General features: G+C 42.4%; 1 protein-coding gene and 1 pseudogene across 2 annotated transcripts in view; both read left to right on the top strand.

Moving 5' to 3' along the window:
* USP28 (ubiquitin specific peptidase 28) overlaps positions 1-26,331 on the top strand; it is a 146,006-nt gene that overhangs the window by 107,855 nt on the left and 11,820 nt on the right. Inside the window, exons 18-25 of one of the 2 annotated variants that reach the window (XM_073603101.1) lie at positions 4,072-4,211; positions 6,138-6,305; positions 7,461-7,556; positions 20,317-20,495; positions 21,643-21,721; positions 22,508-22,587; positions 24,087-24,210; positions 24,627-24,822. In XM_073603101.1, the coding sequence (XP_073459202.1) occupies positions 4,072-4,211; positions 6,138-6,305; positions 7,461-7,556; positions 20,317-20,495; positions 21,643-21,721; positions 22,508-22,587; positions 24,087-24,210; positions 24,627-24,822 (1,062 nt within the window). The remainder of the gene's footprint in view (positions 1-4,071; positions 4,212-6,137; positions 6,306-7,460; positions 7,557-20,316; positions 20,496-21,642; positions 21,722-22,507; positions 22,588-24,086; positions 24,211-24,626; positions 24,823-26,331) is intronic. The other variant, XM_073603100.1, reaches the window with a different exon arrangement.
* On the top strand, positions 14,778-14,882 carry LOC141111505 (U2 spliceosomal RNA; annotated as a pseudogene).

The raw sequence follows: 26,331 nt of genomic DNA, 5'->3' as shown, positions 1-26,331 counted from the left end.
GGTGGGGCAGATGAACAGATAAGTTCAGTGTTGGGACAGATGAGAAGATGGTTCAGCGGTGAGACAGAAGAGCATGGGGGTACGGCGGTGGAGCAGATGTGCAGAAAGGGGTTACATTGGTGGGGCAGATGAGAAAGGGGGTACATTGGTGGGGCAGATGAGCAGGGTGGTACAGTGATGGGGCAGATGAGCAGGGTGTTACAGTGGTGGGGCAGATGAGCAGAAGGGAAAGTGATCTGAGGTGTAAAGGTGCATGAATTGAGGCTGATCTGAGGCGTGAGAGTGCAGGATGTTAATTTCTCACTACTAGTAGTTTACAGCATTTACTTTTTAAAAAATCCTTTTCATGATTGAGTGTGAAGTTGACTTTTTTTTCTTGTTATAACATCGGAACGCTCAATTTCTTTGAAAACCTTTTTCGGCACGCTGTGCTGAAAAGGTTGCCTACCCCTGTTCTAAACTAACTGCTTTGTGATGTCTTGTGTAACCTAATCTGCAGAAATCATTACATTGTGTCGGTGAAACTTGAGCCCAAATGGTAGAGTGTCTTCGGATGAGACCAAAGGGGCAGGGAGATGTTGCAAAAGTATTGGGATGCCTCCCTTTACACGCACATGAATTTTAATGGCATCCCAGTCTTAGTCCGTAGGGTTCCTTATTGAGTTGGCCCACCATTTGCAGCTACAACAGCTTCAACTCTTCTGGGAAGGCTGTCCACAAGCGCATTTGTGAGAACAGGCACTGATGTTGGACAGAAGGCCTGGCTCGCAGTCAGGCTCGGGTTGAGGTCAGGACTTCTTGCAGGCCAGTCAAGTTCCTCCACCCCAAACTCTCTCATCCATGTCTTGCTGGACATTGCTTTGTGCACTGGTCCAAATCACTTGGTGGAAGGGTGATTATGGTGTGGGATTGTTTTTCAGAGGTTAGGCTTGGCCCCTTTCTTCCAGTAAAGCAACTCTTAAGGCATCAGCATACCAAAACATTTTGGACAATTTCATGCTCCCAGCTGGGAACAGTTTGGGGATGGTTCCTTCCTGTTCCTTCCAACATGTCTGCCCACCAGTGCACAAAGCAAGGTCCAAAAAGACATGAATGGGGTGGAGGAACTTGACTGGCCTGCACAGTGTTCTGACCTCAACCCGATAAAACACCTTTTGGGATGAATTATAGCGGAGACTGCAAGCCAGGCCTTCTCGTCCGCATCAATGCCTGACCTCACAAATGCGCTTTTGGAAGAATAGTCAAACATTCCCATTGACACTCCTAAACCTTTGTTTACAGCCTTCCCAGAAGAGTTGAAGCTGTTATAGCTGCAGAGGGTGGTCCAACTCAATGTTGAACCCTACGAACTAAGAATGGGATGCCATTAAATTTCAGTATAGTGTATAAATTGTATGTAGTAGATTTATGATCTACCATCTGATAGGTAAATTTAGTGAATTGCTCGTTATAGGAAGTTAGATTTGCCTCTGTTCCAGCTTGGCTGACGTTGCATGCAGTTCCACATTGTGCCGGTGGGTGTCGTTGTCACCATCGGTGGGTGTTGGAAAAGCAACGTGTTAAAGCGTATGAGTGCTCCTCTGTCCTGGAGACAACTCGGTGGAGGTGGTCCTCCGAATTGCATTCTGGGAGCGGGTATTTATGGGACAGACGCCATGTTTAGGGGTTCGTTTTCAGCCACCTGCTGGCCCTCCTAGCCGACAGGTATGTGTTAGAGTACCACCTCGTGGTCCTCCGTTCCGGAGGCCCGCGTGGGTGGGCCCAGAAGCCTGTCTGGGGCCTTCCACAGCAGCCGAGGAAGGGTCCTGAGCTGTCTATCCCGAGTGAAGAAGCTGGACAACCGAGAAGATCCCAGGGGAGGACCCGTCATGGAAGGATCATGCAGAGTGCTGGTCTGGAGAGGGGCCTGGTGACTTGGTTGGAGGACGTATTCTGAAGTAGCCTTTTTGCATTGTACTGCCGGGTTGGCTTAAAGGTTCAAGTACTGTGTCTGACATTCATCGTGAACCAATACATCCTGTGGCAGAGGATCGTACGGGTTTATTTCAAGCAAGTCTGTGGCAGAGACTTTTGTTCGTGCTACGTACTGGCTGCTAGGCAAGTGAGAGAGGCCTATCCAGGCGAGCAAAGATCGTGTCCCAAAAAAGGGGATTGCATTCAATTACAGTATTCAACTTTAAAGGATGTCCTAAAGAAACCTAAAGAAAGGTATTTGAGCTTCCCTGCAGTTTTCCTCCTGTTTCCTGCTACTTCCTTCGTTACTTGGTTCAATAAAGCATTGAAAACGTACTCAAGTGTTGGTGCTTATATCATCCAGAGGTAAACTCAACGGAACCCTAGACCCGGTGTCAGTGAAACAGGTATCGAGAGTGAAGGTAACAGCCCACTTAAACCAGCAGCTCCACCGAGAGTTAGTGCTACATGTACATTCACATCAGTCCCTGCCCTCAAGGAGCTTACAATCTAAGGTCCCTAACTCACATTCATACATACACATACGAGGGCCAGTTTGGACAGGAGCCAATTAATCTACCAACATGTCTTTGGAGTGTGGAAGGAATCGTAGTACATGGAGGAAACCCACACAGGCACAGGGAGAGCATGCAAACTCCAGGCAGGTAGTGCTGTGTTTGGGATTCGAACTGAAAAATGTTTATATTATATATATATATATATATATATATATATATATATATACACGCATACATACATATATATACATATAGTCTACTGCGTAAATTGTTGGCGCTGTAAAAGTACCTGTAGTAGTAATAAAATCTTTCAACTTTCAGATTGCCATGTACTGCTTGTGGTAAAATCCTATTTTCATTTCCACATTGTATTTCAGCTATTTCTAGCCTACTCCTATTAATTTAAACAACCTTGAAGTTTGTGAAGTGGTTGTAAAACCTCAAGGTAGAATGCCTCTTCCCCCCCCCCCCCCCTTTTACCCGAGTCCGATCCAAACCAGTGATGTGCAAGAGCGCATCAGCTCCAGCCGCTGTCTTCCTCCTCATTGGACAGATTGATTGCAGTGGGAGCTATTGGCTCCCGCTGCTGTCAATAAAACCAGTGACAACAGGAGTGGGGGGCAGGGCTGAGTCCCGCTGTCTGTGTCAATGGATTGCACAGAGCAGATAAGTATAGGCATGTTTGTTGTTTTTATTTAAAAAGAAAAAAAGAGGGTTTACAGCCCCTTAAACCTACTTTGTGAACATCCCCACACATTATAGTTCTTGAATTCTGTGACATGTATTCACTATGGCCTGTGAGTAGACACTGCTATGTCACACAGTTCAGAGCCTGCCTTCTGAACTACAGAGGTGCTGAGAGGACTTTTAGGAGGCAGAGGCAGTACGGGAAATCTCTGCCTGGAGGCAGTGAGGTACTATGGGATATGTAGTCCTTAAAAATTGAAAGAAATAGCACAAAGTATCCCCCATTAGAGACGGGGTTTTGGAGGCGACGTGAACACCAAATTAAATTTAAAAAGATACATTTTATTACAAAAGAAATAAAATGTATCTTTTTAAATTCTATTTGGTGTTCATGTCGCCTACAAAGTCCTGTCTCTAATGGGGGGATACTTTGTGCTATTTCTATATCCTAGGGATGTTAGCGACAGGGCGCTAGGTCTTGTTTATGGTGGAAACCTTTTCTAGGAATTGAAAGAAAACCGCAGACAAGAAGCTGCAAAATGTACATGGAATCCAGGAGGTTGTGGAAAGAGATGACCAGCAGACAGGCAGAACTAACAAACATGAAAGGAGATTTTTCATGTAAGCTGATATTGGATTGTGAAATAAACAATTGTTTTATATTGATATTATAATGCTGAGGTTATAAAAAGAATGTGACCATATATTTCATGTAAAACCATTGGTTCCTTTTTATTTATTTATTTATTTTTGTTTATATGAGAGTGCAATAACCATACAAAATAAGTTACAATCCTCCACATTACAAGGGTCTGTTTGATACAGCTATGTACACTCAGGAGTTTTTAGGGTTAAAGATATAAAGAGAAATACTTGTATGTCTTTTATGTGATGTGGGTCTTCCATTTTGCAGGCTCCCCTTTGGCTAGTGAGGATTCTACAAGGTCTTTATCCTCTGAACATGCAATGATTGCCAAAGAACAGACTGCTCTTGCTATTACTAAAACAGCTGAGGCATATGAAAGAAATGGTGTGGAGGCTGCACTGAAGGAGGTGACACATTTTATTATATATTTATGATTTCTCTCATTTATTGTTGCTGTGGTCTTTTATCAGTTTAGAGTATTAACTTTTCAGAGAACATCCGATGCTAATAATAATTCTGCTTTCATTAGAAGGTAGGATTGGTAGTTCTCCTACCTAATTTCATGATTCATAGCCCTGCGACTCTCTTAATACACTGCTAGTCCATTGGAGACAATGATCTTTTCTGCCTACATCACTTCCAGGAAACATAGGAGCCAGACCCAGAATGCTTTTATACTATTGGATCCTAAACTAGAACTATAAGCAAAACTTTTTTTTTTTTATTTTGAATAGAGCAAGGGAGGGTTAATAATGCCTTTCAGGTATTTTTTTTTTTTTCGCCATCTGTGTCCCTCTGTGAAGATTTTGTTTTACTTCCTGTCTCATAGCCAAACAGAAAGTGAGATGAAGAAGTTCCTGCAAATTAGGAGATGTATGGGAATTTTTTATTTTTGTTGAATCGTAATTACCTTGGTGGATGCAGCATCGGTCCCCCACCGGCTCGAACACGAAGAACCGAGCAATCTAACACCACCGATCAGTTCTCACAGAGAGCCATGACTGTTAGTCACCGGCTCTCTGCTCTGCCCCCTCTCTCGCTCACTGGAGAGCTGGGCTGTGAGGGAGGCGGGAGTAGGCTGCTCGCTGAGGGGCTGAGCCGGGTGCTGGTCCAGGCATGTGGGAGGATCCTGACCATATGGTCGCAATCCTTCCCGAGCCTGGGACGGCTCTGTGATGTCATCTGACAGAGGGCTTCAGCCCGTTGTCTGCTGAATACAGGTCACAGGAGTGCAGAATGACCTACCCCTCTGTGATCCACAGGGGAGTACAGCCAAACAAGCTTTGACTATACCTCTCTAAGGCTATTTCTTGGGAACCCCCAGGTCACCAGAAATGGTAACCACATTGGAACATTTCCCCTCTAAAATTTGGGATTTTCTTTTTCTTTTAGTGATAATGGTAAACCGAACAAATGCAGTGAATCTCCATAACAGGGACAAAGAAAGCAACAAAAACTGACAGGTGTTCTAACCCCACTCCACTCTATCCAAAATGAAAAAAAAAAAAAACAAGTTTTGACTTTTAGTTACACTTAAATAGACAACAGTATTAATGTCACCATAAGTGGGTGAGCATAGTAAGGCAGAAATGACTTTCATTGCACTGTAGGGAATACCTAGAGGACGGTGCCATCATCATGATGCAAGGAACCATGGGAAGAAAGTCTTTGTATACACTAATAGTGGCTCAATATATCACAAAGTGAATTGAATTCCTGATGTGGCAGATTATTAGAATTTGCACTGTTATTTATTACATGTCCAGAGTAAGCTATTGTTCAACATGTGCATTCTGTGCTTAGTGACTATGCAAAATGAATTACTAATTCCCTAGTAGATATTTTTGACATCTATTCCAGTACATTGTTTAACATAAAATGGTGCAACTCCAACCAGTGGATAGGGTGGGAAAAGGTTAGAACTTCCCACTAAGATTACATCTGTCACCTAGACAGGAGGCAAGAAGAAATCTCTCCAGTGGGAACACAAATGAGAATTTGTTTTTATTGCCATCTGTGTCCCGTTGGCAAATTTTTTCTTTCACTTATTGTTCTGACATCTATAAAATTGACTGAAAGTAAAGGGAAATGTCCCTTATTATGAGGACAAGTTTTATTTCTCCCTTTTGGTCCTTTCTTCTTCTTCCTGTGCGTCCTGGTATAACCCTTTGCCACACCCACATTTATTTAATGTTTGGTACTGTTGGCAAGCCCTTGCATGGGTACATTGAGCTGTAGCTCAGCAGTCTGGTCATATAATACTTTGTGTACATTTCTTCGAGTTACTTCACCGTCTTTCCTACCTGTCCTTTTCTTGCTTTCCTTTGCTGAAGCCACAGCCATTTCAACCAGAGCCAGAGGAGGCCAGTCAGTCTGAACCCAGCCCCCCTGATAAGTCAGTGGAGAAGGAACAGCAGCCCAGCTCCCAACTGTCCGAGGTGGAGATTCCCAGTGTGGGGAAGATACTCGTTAGATCTGATGCTGATGGATATAATGAGGAGGTACAGAGCTTATCTGCCCCAACCCCACTAATGCTTGAGTTGTTGTGGTTCCAGGCTACACCTTTAAATTGGCTGGGGTATGAAATGTTTGTTAAATAAGGGTAGTCATGGGGCCAGGGCACACCAAGGTCATTACAAAAAAACAAAAGAGGGTGCACCAGCCTAGTGCATTACCGCACCACATTTATTTATGATCAACAAGAATAATACTCACAAACGTGAATTCTAATCGCTCATCGAGCTACTCATCTATAGTCCTAGATTTAACACACTCCAGAGTTCAGGATCCCATTGAGGTCTTCTGCACTCTGGAGTGTTGAAAGTCTAGGACCACTGGGCTATAGATGAGCGATTTAAATTCACATGTTTGTGAGTATTGTTCTTTTTGATCTTAAAAACAATGCGGTGGGATAATGCACTAGGCTGGTGCGCCCTCTTTTGTTTTTTTTTGTTTTTTTTGAGGGCAGCAAGGCTTTTAGCATTCCCCAGCAACGTGTTTTCATCTTTTACACCTGTTCCAGGTTATCAGACTTAGGCGCAGGAGACATTGTGTCCTTACCACCAAGGTCATATATTTTCATGTGTGGAGGCCATTTTTTCATGCATGCAGGCAGCAGAGTATTGTAGCATAGCATATGCAGTCTATCATATCTGTAAAGCCTCTGCCTATGCGATACTAGGGTACTATGTAAAGGCAATTGTAGCAGCCCAGGGACAGATTTCAACAGGAACTGGGGCTTAATCTTTGATCTCAAGGTGGTCACTCGGTAAAACTGCAGCAGAAGAGAAGAGTACATCAGTTTGTTGAAATGTTTAGACTTCTGCGGAAGTCCCAAATCTCAGGATGCTGTTATGCAAATACCGACTTCACACCAGAATGCTTCCTCCTCCTTGCTATTGAGCCCTGTTTTTGGAGGACAGTCCTAATGACCAATTGTGAGGCTTGGGAGATGATGGGCGCAAGGCTCGACCTAATGGGATGAAAGTTAGGGCTCTTTTTTGATGTTATACATATATAATTTGTATTTATTTTGTAGAATCTTTAAAAAAAAAAAAATCCTATTGTGCGAGCCTGTCTGCTCAGTGGCTTAGTCATGGTCTGCTTTATTTTATATCTTCTGATTGGTGTGTTTTATTCTCATTCATTCGTGTTAGACGATGCTGTGTCCTGCCATGCAAGGTGTTATCCTGGCAATACTCAAAGCCCGCCAGATCTTTGATCGTGATGGGCCAGAAGCAGGGCTTGTTAAGGTATTTTTAAATTGTCCTAACACTCAGAAGACTAATCCCTTTCCAGATTTTGCTGTGCATTCTAACGTGTGTGCTGTTGTTAAAGAAAGTGAACCTAACATCTGTTAGTTAAGCCCATGTTTGAAGAGTGCATAGTTTTTAACTAATAATTTGAAGGGACATCTTGTGGTTGAATTGGTGTATCTAACCAAGTGGTTGGCGGTCTGTATATGCATAAGGGTCTTAGGATGGCCCGTGATGCTTCAAAGCCTGGAAGATACTATATTCAATTTTTCTTACAAAATGATAAATACTTAGAATTCAAAATGTTACTGATGTAGAATCGTAGTATTAATAATCACAAATGTGCCATCTATAGCATTTGTTCTTTAATGATCTAGGGTAGTGGTTCCCAATTTCAGTCCTCAAGTGCCTACAAGTCATGGCTTCAAAATTACCCTTAGATGAAATAGTTGTCTTAAAGCGGACCTTCAGACATCTTTTCAACTTTCCATTTATTAAATCTTCTGCCCTTGTTGTTTTAACTTTGGATAGTAAAACATTTTTTTTCTGCCAGTAAATACCTTTTACAGCCCACTTCCTGTTTCTTGTCTGTTCATTAGCCTAGGCTTATGACATCATGCACAGATCTCTCTCACTCTCCTGAGAGTTTGCCAGGAAGGGTTGGGGGATGAGTCATAAGAGGGCCAATGATAGCTGCAGAGCTGGAGGTGTGCCTCTGTGTAAATCCAGTAAGTGAACAGGCAGTAGCTTCAGCTGCCCACAGTTAAAATGGATGCAGCCAGTGGAGGGAGATTTCTGCAGAATCACAGTATATATAAAATATGCAAAGTGGTTGGAGTGAAGCTTAGAATGGCAAAGATGTTTTATTACAAATTATGTGAGCAGAGTGCAGATCTTCTTTAAATACCATACCATTGACATTAATTTAGAACACCTGTGCAAGGTGAAGAAAACATACATGACCTGTTGGGGGATATTTGAGGACTGAGGTTGGAAAACACTGATATATGAGTACTATTAAGGCGAACATGGCATGGCTTAAAACATTTTTTGTTCTGAATTACTGGCAGCTTGTGTTGCCCGCAAGCCCTTGTGTTGGTTGTCAGATCTATCACCTATGGAGCCTGTTGGATCTTACACTATGTGGTCTTAACTTCTGCCCACATCTTCCAAGCTGCACCTGTTACTTAGCGAACAATTGCCAGGGCTTCTACTGCCCACTGAGGTTCTGCCATTTAATATTTCAGTGATGAGGGATGCGCATAGCATCAAAAAAGTATAAGGTTCAGTCTCAACATAGGAACGGTTGAGGGCCTAATATGGAGGACCAGATGGCTTTTTAGGAGGCGCAACTTTTAGACTAATACATGTACTTGCAGGTACCAAAAAGATGGTATTACCTTAGAATTTTTTTTTGGAAAGTCGAGTTCAATTTGTTGTCCAGTGTACAGATGTGAAGGACATAGCAGGTTATAATTAGTGTCACTAAACCCACATCATAAAAAACTTTTAATAAATGGTGTATTACATGCTGTTCATACTCAGTCAATATGAGATACGTTTTCTGTCTCATCTGTTCATGGCCCTAATTCGGCTAGAGATTTTGCAGCTGTGATGGCAGCTCTGCACATGCTCAGTTTTCAGTGAGTTTCTATGCTGAGTATTTTCTCCCTATCACATCTGAGCAGCCCATGTGACTATAGAGTCACATATGTAGGTGTAATACACAGTGGTAAATGACAGCTTACTCCTTCTCTCCTCCTCCATGCCCACGAACAAGCTAAACACAATGGGGGTGGGATATTACATGTAGATTAATGGAGGCTTCACCTCCCTCTTATTCTAGGACACAGGCTGGAGGGGCATGACACCGTAAAGGTGTATGGAAAAACACTGCGCTAACAAAATAAACAAAAGGGGGGGGGGGGGGGGGCAGCTACATACAATGTGACGAAGACGATACATACATGATAGAAAAAATGTAGCGCATAATAAATGTGTGTGTGATCAAAGTACAAAGAATGTTCCTCAATTGTGCTTCAATCAAAGTATTGGTGAATGGAAAGTCAATGGATAAGTGAATAGGTGACAAATGTAATGTCCCACTACAAAAATATGGATATAATCCAGAGGTGGTGTTCTGATAGTTGGCAGAAGGTTAGATCCGCAGAGAAAAAACACATCAACCAGATGAAGAAATCATGGGAAGGGTGGTCTGTAGAAAACTCTTACCAGATCCTGTGGATTCCCTTGTTAGCGACAGGGAATCAGATGAGCAGTGTGCCACCCAGGGCATAAGGAAGGATGTCCCGACACTCGAACCGTCCATGCTGGACTCTGCGTGGATCTCCGGGGGTCGCCAGGTGGGTCCTCGCAGTGGATAACCAGGGTACGGATCAGAAAGGCAAAGACCTCTCTCATGGAATTGGAGTAAGCACTTAGAAGGGACAATGTAAAATAAACAATGTGTGTTTAGTATCACTTTAGTCTATTCACGGTCATTGAAATAATTAGCATATATATATACCGGCATGAAACCCAGAAGCTAGCGGCAGATACTGTAGAAGGAGTGCTTACTACAGGGATTGCCAGCTTCCCCAGGGATCGGCCAGATATTGCACATGCATGCTTTCATTGGTCAAAGCTAGACCACTGTAAAAAAAAAAAAAAATCCATACCTGAAATTCAGCTTTAACAGCAACAAGGAATTTTGTAGTGAAGTTGCTACTAAAATCAAGATACAGTACCTTTTCTAGTGCCCTTAAAGCATGCAACCTAAGGAGTTCATCCTCTGCATTGTGTAAAAAAGGCTGTTTGATCCTGACTTCTCTGATCCTCCCCTTCTTCCAGAGTCCCCTACTCTATCTCCTGATAGTACAGATGCTAGGGGAAAAACTTCACATGCTCAGTTTGTGTATTGCTAAAACCTTTTTTTTTTTTTTTTTTTTTTTTGGGGAGGAGAGTGCATGTGATCAGCACTGTCCAGACAGATGGTCAGGGATCCTGCAGCCTCGTAGGACAATCATAGGAGAATGAAAAATTATCCTAGAAGCTTTATCCAGACACTGATAGAAGTCACAAGACTGCTCTGATGTATTTATCAGTTTATATTTACTAAAACAATTGCATTTCCATGTTCTATGGGAAACCAGATACAGTGAATGCAGGGTCCTGGGTTTAGTAACACTTTAATCTCTAATGGTAAAGGAGAAGTAGGACCGAAGATCTTTTTTGGCCATATTTCTCCTGTAGGTCACAGGAGTGCACTTTGTTCTGAACTCTTGTGACCCATTTTCAGCTACCGGCGGGCTAAAGTCCACTGTCTGCTGATGTCACTCCCAGCCAGTTCAGACTCTGGAGAGATCCCGACTTTAATGTCGCAATCCACCCAGATGTCTGACTGGCAGCTGGCTCAGGCTCTCCACTGAGGGCCTGAGCCTGTCGCACCCACCCCATCCACAGCACGGCACTCCAGTGAGCGTTGGAGGAGCAGAGAGCCAATGACTGACAGTCTCGCTAAAGACTGAGAACTGGGCAATCAATGGTCTTTGATCGCTCAGTTCTCGGTCTTAGAGCCGGCGGGGGACAGACGCAGCATCAGATCGATCCTGCATCCACCTAGGTGAGAATGTAGGTTTTTTTTTTTTTTTTTAAACCCCATGCTTTTCTTTTAAATGGAAATCAGAGGCTATCTTGAAATTATTAGCAGGAGGTTAAAGAACACTTGAATTATATTTTATAGTTCTGTATCTCTTAACCAGTAAGTAGATTTTTTTTTTTTTTTTTTTTATTTCAAGTGACAATTTTTTTTTTAACTGAAAATGTATAAAAATATATTGCCATTTAAAGCAAAGTTACACAAAGGCTCCTTGGCATAATATGGTAACAGATGCAAAGCCACCTTGAAAAGCCTATCTCTGACAGCAGAAGCCGGGCCTTGCTCAGGCATTCAGAGGGGGCCAGTTTGTAAGCCGTTCAGCATACATGGGGTGGTAAAAAAAAAGCTTGGTTTTGTGCGCTGGCACATGTGTGGGCTTTCTGCCACCTTTAAGCGTTTACATTTGCTTGGAATTTTTAGCTGCTCTTGTTCTGTGAAAAGCACTGTCAGCGCCACTATTGTTCCATCTGCAAAAACATGCAAATTTGTTTTGGAGCTTGTGGAACATCTATTTTTGTCACCACATGCATATGCAGAGAGCTGCTTGGGTTCCAACAAGATAATTTTAGGCTGTGCCATGCAGAATCATCCCGCGCTTGACGTAAATTGGTTTTCAGCCCTGAAAAGGTAGCAGATGATGTCTATAGCTTTTTTTCAAAGAAGCTTTCACTTTGAGGCTCAAAATCCGTTTTCAAACAGACATATTCATTCCCCTGTCTTGGTAATTAAGTAGCTACACCTTGAAGCTAGAGAGACTGCAGTCCTTGGATCCGGTTTTTGCTCACTGTACACCTTCCGTCAGTAGCAGTGAGCAGCATTTTATTGAGATAACTTGAAAATACTGATTTACAAAAGTAATTGTTTAACTGTGTGACTCCCATTTAAATGTAAGTTTTTATTGTGTGTGCGATTTGTTTCGGCTCCTGTTCTCTGTATATTTTCTGGAAACCTGCTTGCTGTTTTATTTGGATAAAAACAGATGAGAGAGTTTGGGATGGAGGAACTTGACTGGCCTGCACAGAGTCCTGACCTCAACCCAATAGAACACCTTTGGGATGAATTAGCGGGTAGACTGTGAGCTAGGCCTTCTCGTCCAACATCGGTGCCTGACCTCACAAATGTGCTTCTGGATGAATGATCAAACATTCCCATAGACACACTCCTAAACCTTGTGGACAGCCGGGTTGAAGCTGTTATAGCTGCAAAGGGTGGGCCAACTCAATATTGAACCCTATAGACTAAGACTGGGATGACATTAAAGTTCATTTGTGTGTCACAAGGCAGTTTTACCTCTACCATCCAGGCTGATTCTTTCCATGTTGGCAAAGCAAGATAGAAAATGATGGGGAGATTTTGAGTGTATTCAGTGTATCTTTTGTATCTTTTTTTTTTTTTTTTTTTTCTTTCTTAAGCTGGACTGGCTGAATATGACTGTTCCGATCTCCCCTGGTTTCTTGCTTTTATCGTTTCATCTTTTTACTTCTTTGCCTTCTTTTTTTGTTTTTACATTTTTATTCTCCGTCCGCCTACACAGTAGCGTTTTCATTCTAGTATCATGCTATTTCTTCATCTTAGTCACCGAGTTTAAAGTGGTTGTATACTCACTTTTTAAAATTTTTTTACCTACAGGTAAGCCTATAATAAGACTTACCTGTAGGTAAAATTAATATCTCCTAAACCTGTATGGTTTAGGAGATATTTCACTTTGTATGCAGCCGCTGGCGTCAGCGGTGCATGCGCTGTGAGTGCCCTGCTGAAGGTCCGGCAGACGCTGCTGGACCTTGCCGGGAAGAAGACGCTTGCGCGGGAATGACGTCATCGCGGCTCTGGCCACTCACATAGCCGGATCTGCGAACCCGAAAGACACGCCAAGGGCAAAATGTCAGCTCCCTCGGCGTGGACTGGCCTGCGATATGGGGACCTCGTTCTAAGGTAAGTATTTCATAATGAGCTAGTATGCGGTGCATACTAGCTCATTATGCCTTTGCCTTACAGGGTTGTTTTTTTTTTTTTTTTGTTTGTTTTGCTGAGGGTATATAACCGCTTTAACTGTTTCATTACAGATCATACCATATGCTGAAGCCACCTTCACTACAAAACATACGGTCACTAGAATAGTATACGATTAAAGTGGAACGACATTACATCTGAGCACCACAAGCCAAAACTACTATTTTAATTCGCTTTTTATTTTCAAGGCAAACTTCCCCCATCCATCCATCCATCCATCCATCCATGTCTTCATGTGTTATTTTGCTGAGAAATTACTTTGAAAGACCACCCCCCCTTAGCATTTCCGGACATGGCCATCTTGAGTAAGGGCAGATGATTCATGTGTTTCAAACAAATACAAGGCGATTTCCAAGCTCAAACTTACCAACCAGCCAGAGACCGAAAAAATACGCTAAGAACAGGGGTTAAAGTGGATGTAAACCCAATGTCATCCTTTCTAAACTACTGCCATAGGGGTTATCTATAAGGATATACATGTCTCCTGCATGTATCTTTACCTGTCAAATGTCTCCCCTCTGTCTGTTATTAGACCCGAAAAACTGCAGATTCTGTGGGCGGGTCTGTTGTCTGGAGCTCGGTGGGTGGAGTCGTGAAGTCAGTAGACTCTCGGCCCACCTCTACACTTCCCTTGTCAATATGTATTTTCTCCTGTGTATTTCTTACACTGAACTTCTGCTATGATCTCTAACATCCAGTGAAAAGACAGGAAAGTAACCACATGACTTCAGCATGCCAAATCATGGTGAGGTGTGGAACAGCCAATCCTTGCAGAGCTGCTGAAGAAAGGAGTGGGGGAGGGAATTAAAAAATACTGCATGTCTTAGGCTGTCACTCACAGCAAGGGGGAGGATTTGACAAAGTTTTTCTCAGTTTGTCAAGTTTTATCTCACTGAACAATAAAAGAGGATTGCTCAGAGATGGATTAACTCTGTGTGGCAAGACTGGGCTCAAATGATAGGAAATCTTATACTCTACAGTATAATATCAAAAAAAAAATTTCGGGTTTACATCCACTTTAAGCCTGCGCACATTTGCAAATACATGTGTAATCTACAGGCCCAGTCAAGTCACCCTGTTTTCTGTAGTCCCTGACTTCTGGATCTTCACGATTGGAGCACATGCATTTTTATGCATGTGAGGACAGGTGGCCTGGAAGGAGCCCACCCCTCCTTAAAGGTACAGGGGCACACTGAACACCCAGCACAGATGTCAGTGCGTTGTTTGACCAATATAATAAAAATACAAACAAGTGTCCACTTCCACCACCTTTAACTGGTCTATTGCAGCAAGGAGCACTGGCAGGGCGATGTATATCAAATACAAGGCGATATCCTAGCTCAAACTTGCCAACCAACCAGCGACCAACCAAATTGACCTGTCTAACAATATGCGTTAAGAACAGGGGTTTCTTATTTCCTGAGGTTTTACTTCCTGGAATCCCTCTGCCCCTAACTTAGGAAGGCAGGTAGGAGGGCGTGCTTAGCTGCAGAAAACCATGGAAGGGTGAGTTTGCTTTGAATATTAAAATCAAATTAAATAGTGATTTTGGTGCTTCTCGGCCTTTTGGCTAAGATCAAGTGTAGTATCTGTTCTTATCAGTTTCCAGAGGAGGCGCTGTGTCACTCTCGTTGGGGAGGGCCAGCAAATCCAATGGTGTCATAGTACCTGGAAAGGCGATACTCAGCAGGGACTACGCCGTGTTGCCCGAAAGTATACTTGGGACCGGCCAATGGTTGAGTCTGAGCCGTCTGGAAGGGTGCTCCTGGTGGGGATGGGTGCTGCATTTTGGTCTGGCTGAAGGGTCGGGTCCCTGGCCTTCTGGCCTGGATTGTGGTAGCTCTAGCTGCTGACAGTTATTTGGGTAGTTAGCTGCTGACAGTTATTTGGGTAGGAGAACGCTTACTCCCCTTTTGTACGGAAGGGGGGAGTGGCTAGTATCCATTTACCCGAATGTGAAACTGGAAGGGGTGATGGGAGTGCGGTGGAGCCTACGGGGCAGGGACTCTCACCAAGCTTCCTGAACCTCATGCCTTTCCTGTCTGCGGTGGGGGCTGTCGTGGTCTAGGCTGTGGGCCAGGGTAGGTCTTGAAAGCCTATGGAGTAGTGCCCCTGGAGTGGCAGTCCAGGGGTGCCTTAAGATCACTGTGAGTGGGAGTCACATTGATTTTGGGCACCACGGTCACTGCACCATAACACAGCTTTTTTTGCACCTGCCTCTTGGGCCGGGCCTTTTGGCTAGGACCAGAGGAATTTTTTATTCCTGGCCGGAGGGCCTGGTCATTGTGTTACACAATGGCCACTTCTTTTCACTCTCCTCTCCACTATCCCTTCCCCCACTTTTTATTTATTTTTGATTGAAACCTGTGTAGTCTCACGTCTTGTTTTTGTCACGTTTGTCCCACTGTGTGACGAGTAAGGATGCGGGTCCTCGGGCCAGCCCTGAAAGTCTTGGGAAGGGGTGGACATGGCCTTTTGGCTTAGTTCGCCCTCTCTCATGGGGTCTCCCTTCGGGGGAGCCCCACCTAGTACTTGGGTGGGTCCTGTTTCTGCAGGCCCTCCAGAGAATGGGGTCTGTCTGGTTTCGGCCAGATAGACCATTGTAAGTACCTTTGTCTTCGCAGGAGCCTAACGCCCCGGGGGATCAGGGAATTGGCACGTCTTGTGTACCCGTTGCACTTTTTTGTGAGCACTCTTTATGTGTGTGCACATTTTTTATGCACCGGGTGAAGTTTTTGGGTGTGTTTTGCACGCCATAGGCTTTCAAAAAAAAAAAGGGATTTTGGTGCTCCATTTGCAGTGTAGCTCCACTTTAAGGAAAGCAAACCGATACCGATATTAACCAAATAATTCTAAAGTAAAATGAAAGTTTAGCAAAGCAAAAGATTTAATCAGAAGACATACTTGTATACTAATGAGTTCTTTGCACTCATAGCACTGAAAGTCCCCGTTCTAATTACAAATATATTGTATATGCTCCAGTTTCTTTTTAATCTTCTGTTTAGTACAAAACACCTTTAATGTAAATGGAGAGCATCCAGTTTAATATTTCATCAACAGGAACTAAACTGAGAGCTTTCAAACTATGACTTGATTTTTCAATGCCGGCGTTCAACTTAAAATTAGTTTTTAATAAACCCAATCTCGAAAATCTCATTTGAGCTTTAAGGTGGTAATTGCATTTCTACAGTGGTTTTTAAGATTGAGAAGTCTGCTGCTTTCATTAAAAGTACTAAATGATGTGCCTATCATAAATGTCCTTGTTCAAACACTTGGGGGGGGGGTTATTTACTAAAACTGCATGGTGCAAAATCTGGTGCAGCTCTTCAAAGGAACCAATCAGCTTCCAGGTTTCTTTTCACCATTTTATTTACTATTTGACAACCCTCTGTTCCTGTCTCCTGCATTGTCACCCTGTGATATGGTTTTCTGATGAAGGCATGTGGCCGTTCCAACATGTTATACAGGCATGGTCCACTGTTGTCACCATTGGAAAACCCATTCATGGAGAGATCACTGAAATACATGCATGTAGACAGGAAGTGGATGCACTGGGATGCAACAAAGTTGAAGACAAGTATTTAAAAAAAAAAAAAAAATGCCAGTCCTTTTAAAGAGAAGTATGGTCAGAGCTTTTTTGGCCAAACTTCTTTTTTTGGGGTCACAGGAGTGCACTTATTTCTGAACTCCTGTGACCCAGATTCAGCTGTCAATGGGCTAAAGCTTGCTGTCAGCTGACATTAGAGCCAGTCCAGGCTCTGTAGGGATCCTGGCAATAATGTCAGGATCCATCCAGAAGCCTGACAGGCAGCTGGCTCAGCCTCTCAGTGCACTGCTGAGAGCCTGAATCAGCCGCTCCTGCCTCCTCTTCAACTCTGCTCCAGTGAGCACTGGAGGGTCAGAGCAGAGGGCTGGTGACTAACAGTCACCGCTCTCTCGTCTCAGTGAGGACTGAGTGATCACGTGCCTGCTGATTGCTCAGTTCTTAGTTTTCACTGAGCAGGGACAGCTGCGGCATCAGACTGATGCTGCAGCCATATACAGTGCCTTGAAAAAGTATTCATACCCCTTGAAATTTTCCATGTTTTGTCATGTTACAACCAAAAACATAAATGTATTTTATTGGGATTTTATGTGATGGACCAACACAGAGTGGCACATAATTGTGAAGTGGAAGGAAAATGATAAATGGTTTTCAAAATGTTTTACAAATATCTGAAAAGTGTGGCGTGCATTTGTATTCATCCCCCTTTACTCTGATACCCCTGACTAAAATCTACTGGAACCAATTGCCTTCAGATGTCACCTAACTAGTAGATAGAGTCCACCTGTGTGTAATTTATTCTCCGTATAAATACAGCTGTTCTGTGAAGCCCTCAGAGGTTTGTTAGAAAACCTTAAGCTGGCCATACATTATACAATTTTCTTATTAAATTTTCCTTAAGATTTACCAAAACCATATAATATGAGGTCAAACCTAAACACTTTCAATGTGTATGCAGTCAGGCAGGCCCTTGCACTACAAAGTTGAAGGTAAATTAAAGAAAATTAAACAAGAAAATTGTATAGTGTATGGCCAGCCTTAGTGAACAAACAGCATCATGAAGGCCAGGGAATACACCAGACAGGTCAAGGATAAAGTTGTGGATACTTTTAAAGAAGGGTTAGGTTATTAAAAAAAATATATCCCAAAGTTTTGAACATTTCACGGAGCACTGTTCAATCCACCATCTGAAAATGGAAAGAGTATGGCACAACTGCAAACCTACCAAGACATGGCCCGTCCACCTAAACTGACAGACCGGGCAAGGAGAGCATTAATCAGAGAAGCAGCCAAGAGGCCCATGGTAACTCTGGAGGAGCTGCAGAGATCCACAGCTCAGGTGGGAGAATCTGTCCAAAGGACAACTATAAGGCTGGGTTTACACAGTAGGAGATTGTGACCGGCTCTCATGTCTCCACAGCAGTTCCGGTGTGATTTGCACAGGAGCCCTGTGCGACTTTTTTGTCCGAATTCAGCCAAAAATTCGGGCTGAAATTGGACCTGAAACGGTGAACGAGGACGCACCGGACTCCTGCTGTGAGCTGCTGCATGCTCATATGTGAACCCAGCCTTAGTCGTGTACTCCACAAATCTGGCCTTTATGGAACAGTGGCAAGAAGAAAGCCATTGTTCAAAAAAAAGCGATGCGTTCAATTTGTGAGAAGCAATGTGGGGGACACAGCAAACATGGTAGAAGGTTCTCTGGTTGAATGGGACCAAAATTTTACTTTTTGGCCTAAAAGCAAAACGCATTGTGTGGCAGAAAACTAACACTGCACATCACCCTGAACACACCGTGAAACATGGGGGTGGAAGCATCATGTTGTGGGGATGCTTTCCTTCAGCAGGGACAGGGAAGCTGGTTAAAGTTGATGAGAAGATGGATGGAGTCAAACACAGGGCAATCTTAGAAGAAAACCTGTTAGTCTGCAAAAGACTTGAGACTGGGACGGAGGTTCACCTTCCAACAGGAAAACAACCCTAAACATACAGCCAGAGCTACAATGGAATGGTTTAGACCAGTGATGGCGAACCTTGGCACCCCAGATGTTTTGGAACTACATTTCCCATGATGCTCCACTACACTGCAGAGTGCATGGGCATCATGGGAAATGTAGTTCCAAAACATCTGGGGTGCCAAGGTTCGCCATCACTGGTTTAGACACAAAGCATATTCATGTGTTGGAATGGCCCAGTCAAAGTCCAGACCTAAATCCAATTGAGAATCTGTGGCAAGACTTGAAAATTGCTATTCACAGACACTCTCCATCCAATTTGACAGAGCTTGAGCTATTTTGCAAAGAATGGGCAAAAATGTCATTCTCTAGATGTGCAAAGCTGGCAAAGACATGCCCAAAAAGACTTACAGCTGTAATTGCAGCGAAAGGTGGTTCTACAAAGTATTGACAATACTTGAATACAAATACAAATGCACGCCACACTTTTCACATATTTATTTGTAAAACATTTTGAAAACCATTAATCATTTTCCTTCCACTTTACAATTTTGTGCCACTTTGTGTTGGTCTATCACATAAAATCCCAATAAAATACATTTGTTTTTTTTTTAGGAACATGACAAAATGTGGAAAATTTCAAGGGGTATGAATACTTTTTCGAGGCACTGTAGATGTAGGCGAGATATAAATGTTTGTCTTTTGCTATCCCACACTTCATTAAAGTGGTTGCAAGCCCTTACATTTACCCAGTGAAGTGACTGGCCTCACGTGATAACAGATATTAAACAAATCCTTCTACCCAAGTTGTACCTGTTTATCTGCTGTCTTCTCTTCTCTACATCTTTCATAGTCCAGAATTCATAAAATTTGTCTGAGCTGTCAGAAAATGGGGTGGAGAGCTGAAATTACACACTGCTCAGTGAGGGGAGCTCTGAGAGCTGATTGAAGGGAAAGGACACACCCCAGTAATACAGTGCACAGAAACAGAGCCAATCAGCTGTAGGTCCCTCCCCTGTCACTTTTTTTTTCTTGGAGTCTGGGTTGAGACAAGTGCACACTATAGAGGGATATGCTTTGTTCGTTTTTCATGTCTGAGGTTTACAACCACTTTAATACCTGGGGTTCTAGCAAACTAAATGTCATTTATTTAGGGATCACATTTCCTTTCAGATTGGTTATTGTGCATATAGTAATGAGTGCTGTGTGATACTTGGAGATCTAACCTTATATAATCTCGGGCTATGAAGCATGATCTTATTTGTAAAGCTATTCTTGGTACACATGCTGCTCGCTATATTACATCTCTTTCTCCTGTTGTGATATATAAATCACATAACACAGATGTGTGTGCCTGGTTTTTATGTTTGAGATGTTGCAAATTAATATATAGATTTTAGGCTTTTAATACAGTTTTGGTGCCATTTGATTCTGTAGAATTTTATTAGATGTTAAAATATGCAAATTCAGCAACCGCACTGTGACCCAATAGCAGCTTCCATACACTTAAAGCTAGATATCCAGTGACTAAAATGCATTTACATTTGAATGGTATTAAGAAGCTCTTTTAACAGCTGGAGTTCTTTGCAGGCATTCCATGAAGAATATTCCCGACTCTGCAAACTTGCCGAGGAGCAGCCCTCTCCATCCAGTGACCCTCGCTTGCAGCATGTGCTGGTCTACTTCTTTCAGAATAAGGCCCCACAACGTGTGATTGAGCGCACATTGCTGGAACAGTTTGCAGATAAGAATCTCAGCTATGACGAGCGGTGAGTAGAACAAGTCTAGACTTTTTTTTTTTTTTTTTTTTTTTTTTATGCTTCCGTTGTTGAAGTGCTAATATGTCTTGCTTTACAATGGTTACTTTCCGATTTATAGATGCTTTCCAGTGACAATCTACAAATGGCCCCCCTCACATAAATGCATATATAGTTTGGGCTGCCTTCAACTATTGCCCAGCCATTATACATTTGTCTTTTTTGTTTGGATGACTCCTCACTTATGTCTGTTTTCATTTAGACATTACTCTATGGCAAGCCACATAGATGATGCAGATTTCTTTCCTGCAACCATGGGTTGCATTAAAGAAAATGGTTTCCCCCATCAACGCAGTCAGTGTTGATGAGGGAATTCCTCCCGCGGAGCTATTGTGTTTTCCTGGTGGGGGAACACGAGGAGCCTTCCCTGCTGGGAGAACACAATGATTATTACTAGCGACTATAGCCGGCTGGCAATCACATGGTGGCAATCCAACATGCTGGCTGTACATAAGCTGATTGATGGATTGACTTGGGTACAATTGGCCTGCCCATAGATGGTTGGACTCTCGGCTGGTCCCTGCATCTATGGTCGGTTGGTCGGCTTTAGATTTTCATAGATTCAGCATTCCACCATGCCCGTTAATCTGTGCTACAAAGTTAAATGGGGTCTGGTCTGTCTTTTAAATAAAGGATTCGAAAAAATTCTCCGAGGTATGGGTTCTGTCAACGGGACCAATATGTTTTCTCTTTACAGCCCTCCTTATGACTTTGATGGCCTCTGTAGTATTTAGGTCCGTGTGCAGTAGCACAGGCAATGCTTTGCTCCTGGGGCAATCTAATGTGACCTTGTAAGTGGATTTTTTTTTTTTTTTTAGCCAAATGCCTGATATATCCACTTCCAGACCAGCTAGCCTTCGAGTGTTTAAACAGGGATGATGCCTGCGAACAAAGCCCGGATTGGCTTTGATCAGCTCTCTGCGGTGGTAATCCCGAAGTGATGACCTGACATCACTTCCAGTTGATACAATACATGACCTATATGCACTTTGCATATAGGTCCTGTAACATAAAGCCCTTTCTGTGTCAAAAAGCCACAACAATAAGTAATAAATTATTTCAATTCATTGTTTATTAATCTCTTGATTTCCTTTTTCAGATCCATAAGCATTATGAAGGTAGCTCAAGCGAAGCTAAAAGAGATTGGTCCAAGTGACATGGATATGAAACTGTACCAGGTTAAGTTTTTATGCATATTGTCTTTATTGCTTTCTTCTTTTGTTGATTTGTGTGTGCCATGTATACCTATTGCAGTTGATTTATGAAACCCTGAGCAGATATTAAACACAAATGAATGCGCCTCTGTAATGATTAATACATTACATTTATTTTTTTTATTGAAAGCAGTGCAGTACCTGAATTTGGCTTATTAGCCTCTGGTAGACTTCTGTACTGCAGAGCTCACACTGGGTGGGAGAAGCAGCACAGGGAGCCAATTGGGTATACTGTAGTGCAAGTGACATACTGATGGGACACAGCAGACTGACAGATGAGATTATCAGTGTGCTGCTTCCGCTTTCACTTTGCTGGAGACGGGAAAAGTAAAGTAAAACTGTAGCTAAGAAAGATCAGGCCCCTTCCATGCCAGGCAGGGCTTCTTATGGAGACTACAAGTGTTTTTTTGAACTCCTTCATAGAGGTGGGATCCACTGTTGTCATCAAGAATTCATCTGTGAAAAATGCCATGCAGCCATCACTGGAGTCAATGTATGTAGACAGAAAGTGGCTGCAGGAACTGAGCAGCGCAGAGATACAAAGGATAATAAAAAGGGGGAAACTGTGCTTTTATAAAAAGAAAAAAATGCAGGCAGCAATTATTTATAATACACAGCGCTTTAGCAACTAAATGTCAGCAAGTTAGGGTTCTTATGTACTTGAGCTCAGTGGTCTTTGCGTACAAAGCTTCAGCTCTCAATATGTGAAGTCTCGTGTGAAATTTAATAGTCTGTCTTCCTTTTGTACAGAAGTGGCACGAAGATTACAGCCAGTTTCGTAAGGTGTCCGTCTATCTTCTAACAGGACTAGAGCTGTACCAGAAGGGGAAGTAAGTAGCTGTTTTTAAATTATTATTTTTTTAATTTCTTTTTTTAGGTACTTATGTTGCACCTTTTTAATGTGTTGCGCTGTCCCAGCATGTAGGGTAATGGATCATTCAGCAGTATGCAGATTGATCCTAGACAAGAGTAAGGAGAGGAGGTGACCTCATAGTATAGTATATTAAGACCACTTTAATAAAATGTATGTCATATTCTCACAGGAGTAGAAGTAATAACAGAAAACAGCTTTGCCGGACCATGCCAAAGAAAGTTCTGTGGAACAAAACGCGTCAACGCAGTACCTAGTGATGACGTCATTACACTGGCGTGATCCAGCAAAGCTGTTTGTGATTTATGTTACTACTTCTACTCCTGTGAGAATATAATATACTACACCATTAGGTCTCCTCTTCTTCCTCTTGTCTGAGATCCATCTGCATACTGCTGGATGATTGTTTTGAGAATCCATGAGAATTGATGATTATATTGAGCCATGAGATTTGATGGTTATATTGCAAGCAGTGTTGGACTTCTGTAATGGGGGGTCTTGGGCTCTGGTAAGCAAGCTTTATTACAAGAAAAAGAACAGCTGCTCCAGGTGTATAAAGATAAGGCTGATTAGCGTATCTTGCAGAGTGCTAGCCCCGGCCCGCCTCCGTGGAAAACTTGGAAAGAAGAAAGAAATGGCTGCACATCCAGAACTTCAGATTGCCTTTTATTTTGTTTCACAAAGATAACACCAAAGACACCAAACTGTGGTCACGTACTTGTGCTTAATCATTACCAGCAAGTTTTATTGGTGATGGTATTAGAGTGGTTGGTGAAGGAGACTTTTTTTAACATTGGATGTCACAAGTGGTTGTATTCACAAGTTTTACTACTTAATATTTGAGGACTATTTGTATAATTTTGTATGGTTTACATGTAATTAACAGCGCAACATATTAAGCATTTATATTGGTTTGATATCTGAGTATTTGGGGTATCCTGTGAGTGCTGCTCTTTTCCTTTTTGCTCTGAGGTGCACATTTATTGTTTTACACATATTTTCCAGTGCGAAGCTCAGTTTTTGGTTTTCTAGAACTCAATTAGCACCAACAACTTACACAGCGCTTTACATATATATTATACATTCACATCAGTCCCTGCCCTCAAGGAGCTTACAATCGAAGATCCCTAACTCAGTCAAATGTACATATATTGGGGCCAATTTAGACAGAAGCCAATTAACCTAACAGCATGTCTTCGGAGAGTGGGAAGAAACCGGAGCACCTGAAGAAAACCCACGCAGGCACAGGAAGAACAGCCAAACTCCAGGTAGGTAGTGCCACGGTTGGGAATCAAACTCACAACCCTAGTGCTGGCATGTGGAAGTGCTAACCACTTAACAACTGTGCTGCCCCAAATAGATAACCAAATACCCCTTTTGTTAACGCACATGCATTTTTGTCCTGTAACTGATCCAAAATAATACATATTATTTTCTGTGACTCTTTTCTTTTGTTAGATGCCAGGAGGCCCTCACCTACCTTGTGCATGCTTATCAAAGTAACAGCGCTTTGTCGAGTATTGGAGCAAACCGTGGAGTAGATGGGAAGCTCATTGAGCTGTACAGGAGGAAATGTCTTCTGGTATGTATTCTTTCTGGATATCTGTGTATCTGTATTTATATTTCTGTGTCTTGGTAGCTTAAGGGCTTAGCTGTACAGGAGGTTTACAAATAAATCACCAGCTTTCTTTGCAGAAACATTGTTGGACTACGTACTGAAACATATGAGCCCAAGTACATGGTAGCTTAAATGTAATAGTGATTCCAAGCAGCAAGCACAGTCCTTCTGCATACTGCTAATGTTTTCCAGTAAAATTTCAGAGTTCAGAAAATTCACTTTATTTATGCATATTTCCATATCATAAGTAATAGCAAAGTTGTTGATGAATTCATAAGCCTATAGCTGAAATGTGAAATGGAGCCGAGTGGTTATTCACTATTACAAATTCATAAATTGTGGTCTTGCTTATGCCAATCCATGTTTTCCCTTTTTCACAGGAACTAAACGATATGGCTGCCAAAATGTTTGAAACTCAGGTAGAAGAGCAGGTGTCTGAAGGGATCAGCATAATGAACGATCTAATCATCCCATGCATGCACCTCATCGCTGACAACAAGATCTCAGAGGAAGATCTGGAGGCCATTGAAGACATGAGGAGTCGTTGGTGCTCATACCTTGGTCAGGATATAAATGGTGAGTCAGGCAGCTTTTTACAGAGATTGTGCCCTAATGACACTGGCAGAGTTCCAAGCTTAAAAGTGTAAAATACACCAACAGCCTTATTGTGGTAAGCAGCGTAAGATGAACGTGTTTTTGGAGAATCACGTGGAGACATGTCTAGTTTAAGGAACCGTTTTTTATTTTAGCTTTCCCTTTAGTTCAACAATAGGAATAAGCTCATCCCAACTGATCAGATTTTATTGTAATGAGACTGATCAACATCTCTGATTTGTGCATGTTGTTGCTTTACTAATCTATCACCATTTGTTTATTGTAGTAAAAAGGTTTCCCACAGTGTATTGTCTGAAAAAGCAAAAGTAAGGTCAGCCATAGACTGATTGGCTGCAGGAAAGAAATTCACTCAATTCCCCCATCAGCACAAACAGTGTTGACAGGGGAATCCCTCCCACCGAGCCGTTGTGTTCAGCCGGCAGAGGCACTGGGGAAGCTGTCCCTGCTGGGATAAGACTGTGATTATTGCTAGCGGCTATAACAGCCTCTTCTAATAATCTCATGTAAAATTTGTCAGGCTGGTTGTACCCTAGTTGATCGATTGACTTGGGTACATTCAGCCTGCCCATACATGGTTTGAATCATGGCCAGTTAGTTTGAACCAGCCAAGCTTTGAACCATCTATATCCAGCTTTAGTCTGAAAGTGCCAACAGCAACCTGTCAGTCATGGTATTTTATTCTTTAATCCATGTTAGATAAAAAAATGGAATCTGGTTGTTATGGGAACCAGTTCCATATTCCCTTTCGCCAGTCTTTAGTCATTAATCCCCTAAAATCTATTAGCAGTAGATTTACATCTTGGATTAAGTGTAGTAAGTGCCGTTACTATGCATGTACCTAGCTATAACCTCGTGGGTATATAAAGTCATGGAAGCAGGCACTGCTGCAGGGGCACGCAAGGGGATGTGTTTTGTACATTTTCTCTGACCAGGGTGTTTGCAACTACCATGGTCACAGCAATGTGGCTCTAAACTGAATACATTAATTACTATCTGATGATCACAGACTATTTTCAGTGATTACCCGATAAAGTAGTAATGTCTTAACACTGCTTTATCATACCAAGCCAAGCACTTTGTAGTAGGGAAAAAAATGCAGACTGGTTTAAACCTTCTAACCAGGATCTGTCTGGTCACAAAACAAACCCAGTGACAGAAGGGTTAAAATTAAACATTTCCTATCTCAACCCCTATGTAACCAGTAGTTTTATTGATTAAAGTGACACTTTCACTATACAAAAAAAGAAAAAAAATCTGTTGAGTATAAAGGACTGCCATCCAAAGATACCAACACATAGTGGAAACAGCCTCCAAATCTTGCTGTTATGACCAGTGCCTTGCCATTTTGGCAGATAAAGCTTTGTCACTTTTTGGTAGCGAAGATTGATTTTTTTTTTCTACCCTCTGAAATTTGTATGGGCCATTGAGTCTGTCCATCTTAATGATAGGCCAGTAGGAATGCATAGGAGG

This window comes from Aquarana catesbeiana, linkage group LG10, assembly GCF_042186555.1.
Source record: "Aquarana catesbeiana isolate 2022-GZ linkage group LG10, ASM4218655v1, whole genome shotgun sequence".
NCBI classification, from domain to species: domain Eukaryota; kingdom Metazoa; phylum Chordata; class Amphibia; order Anura; family Ranidae; genus Aquarana; species Aquarana catesbeiana.
The sequence above is the reverse complement of the archived record's forward strand: the minus strand, read 5'-3'. Positions and strand labels throughout refer to the sequence as shown.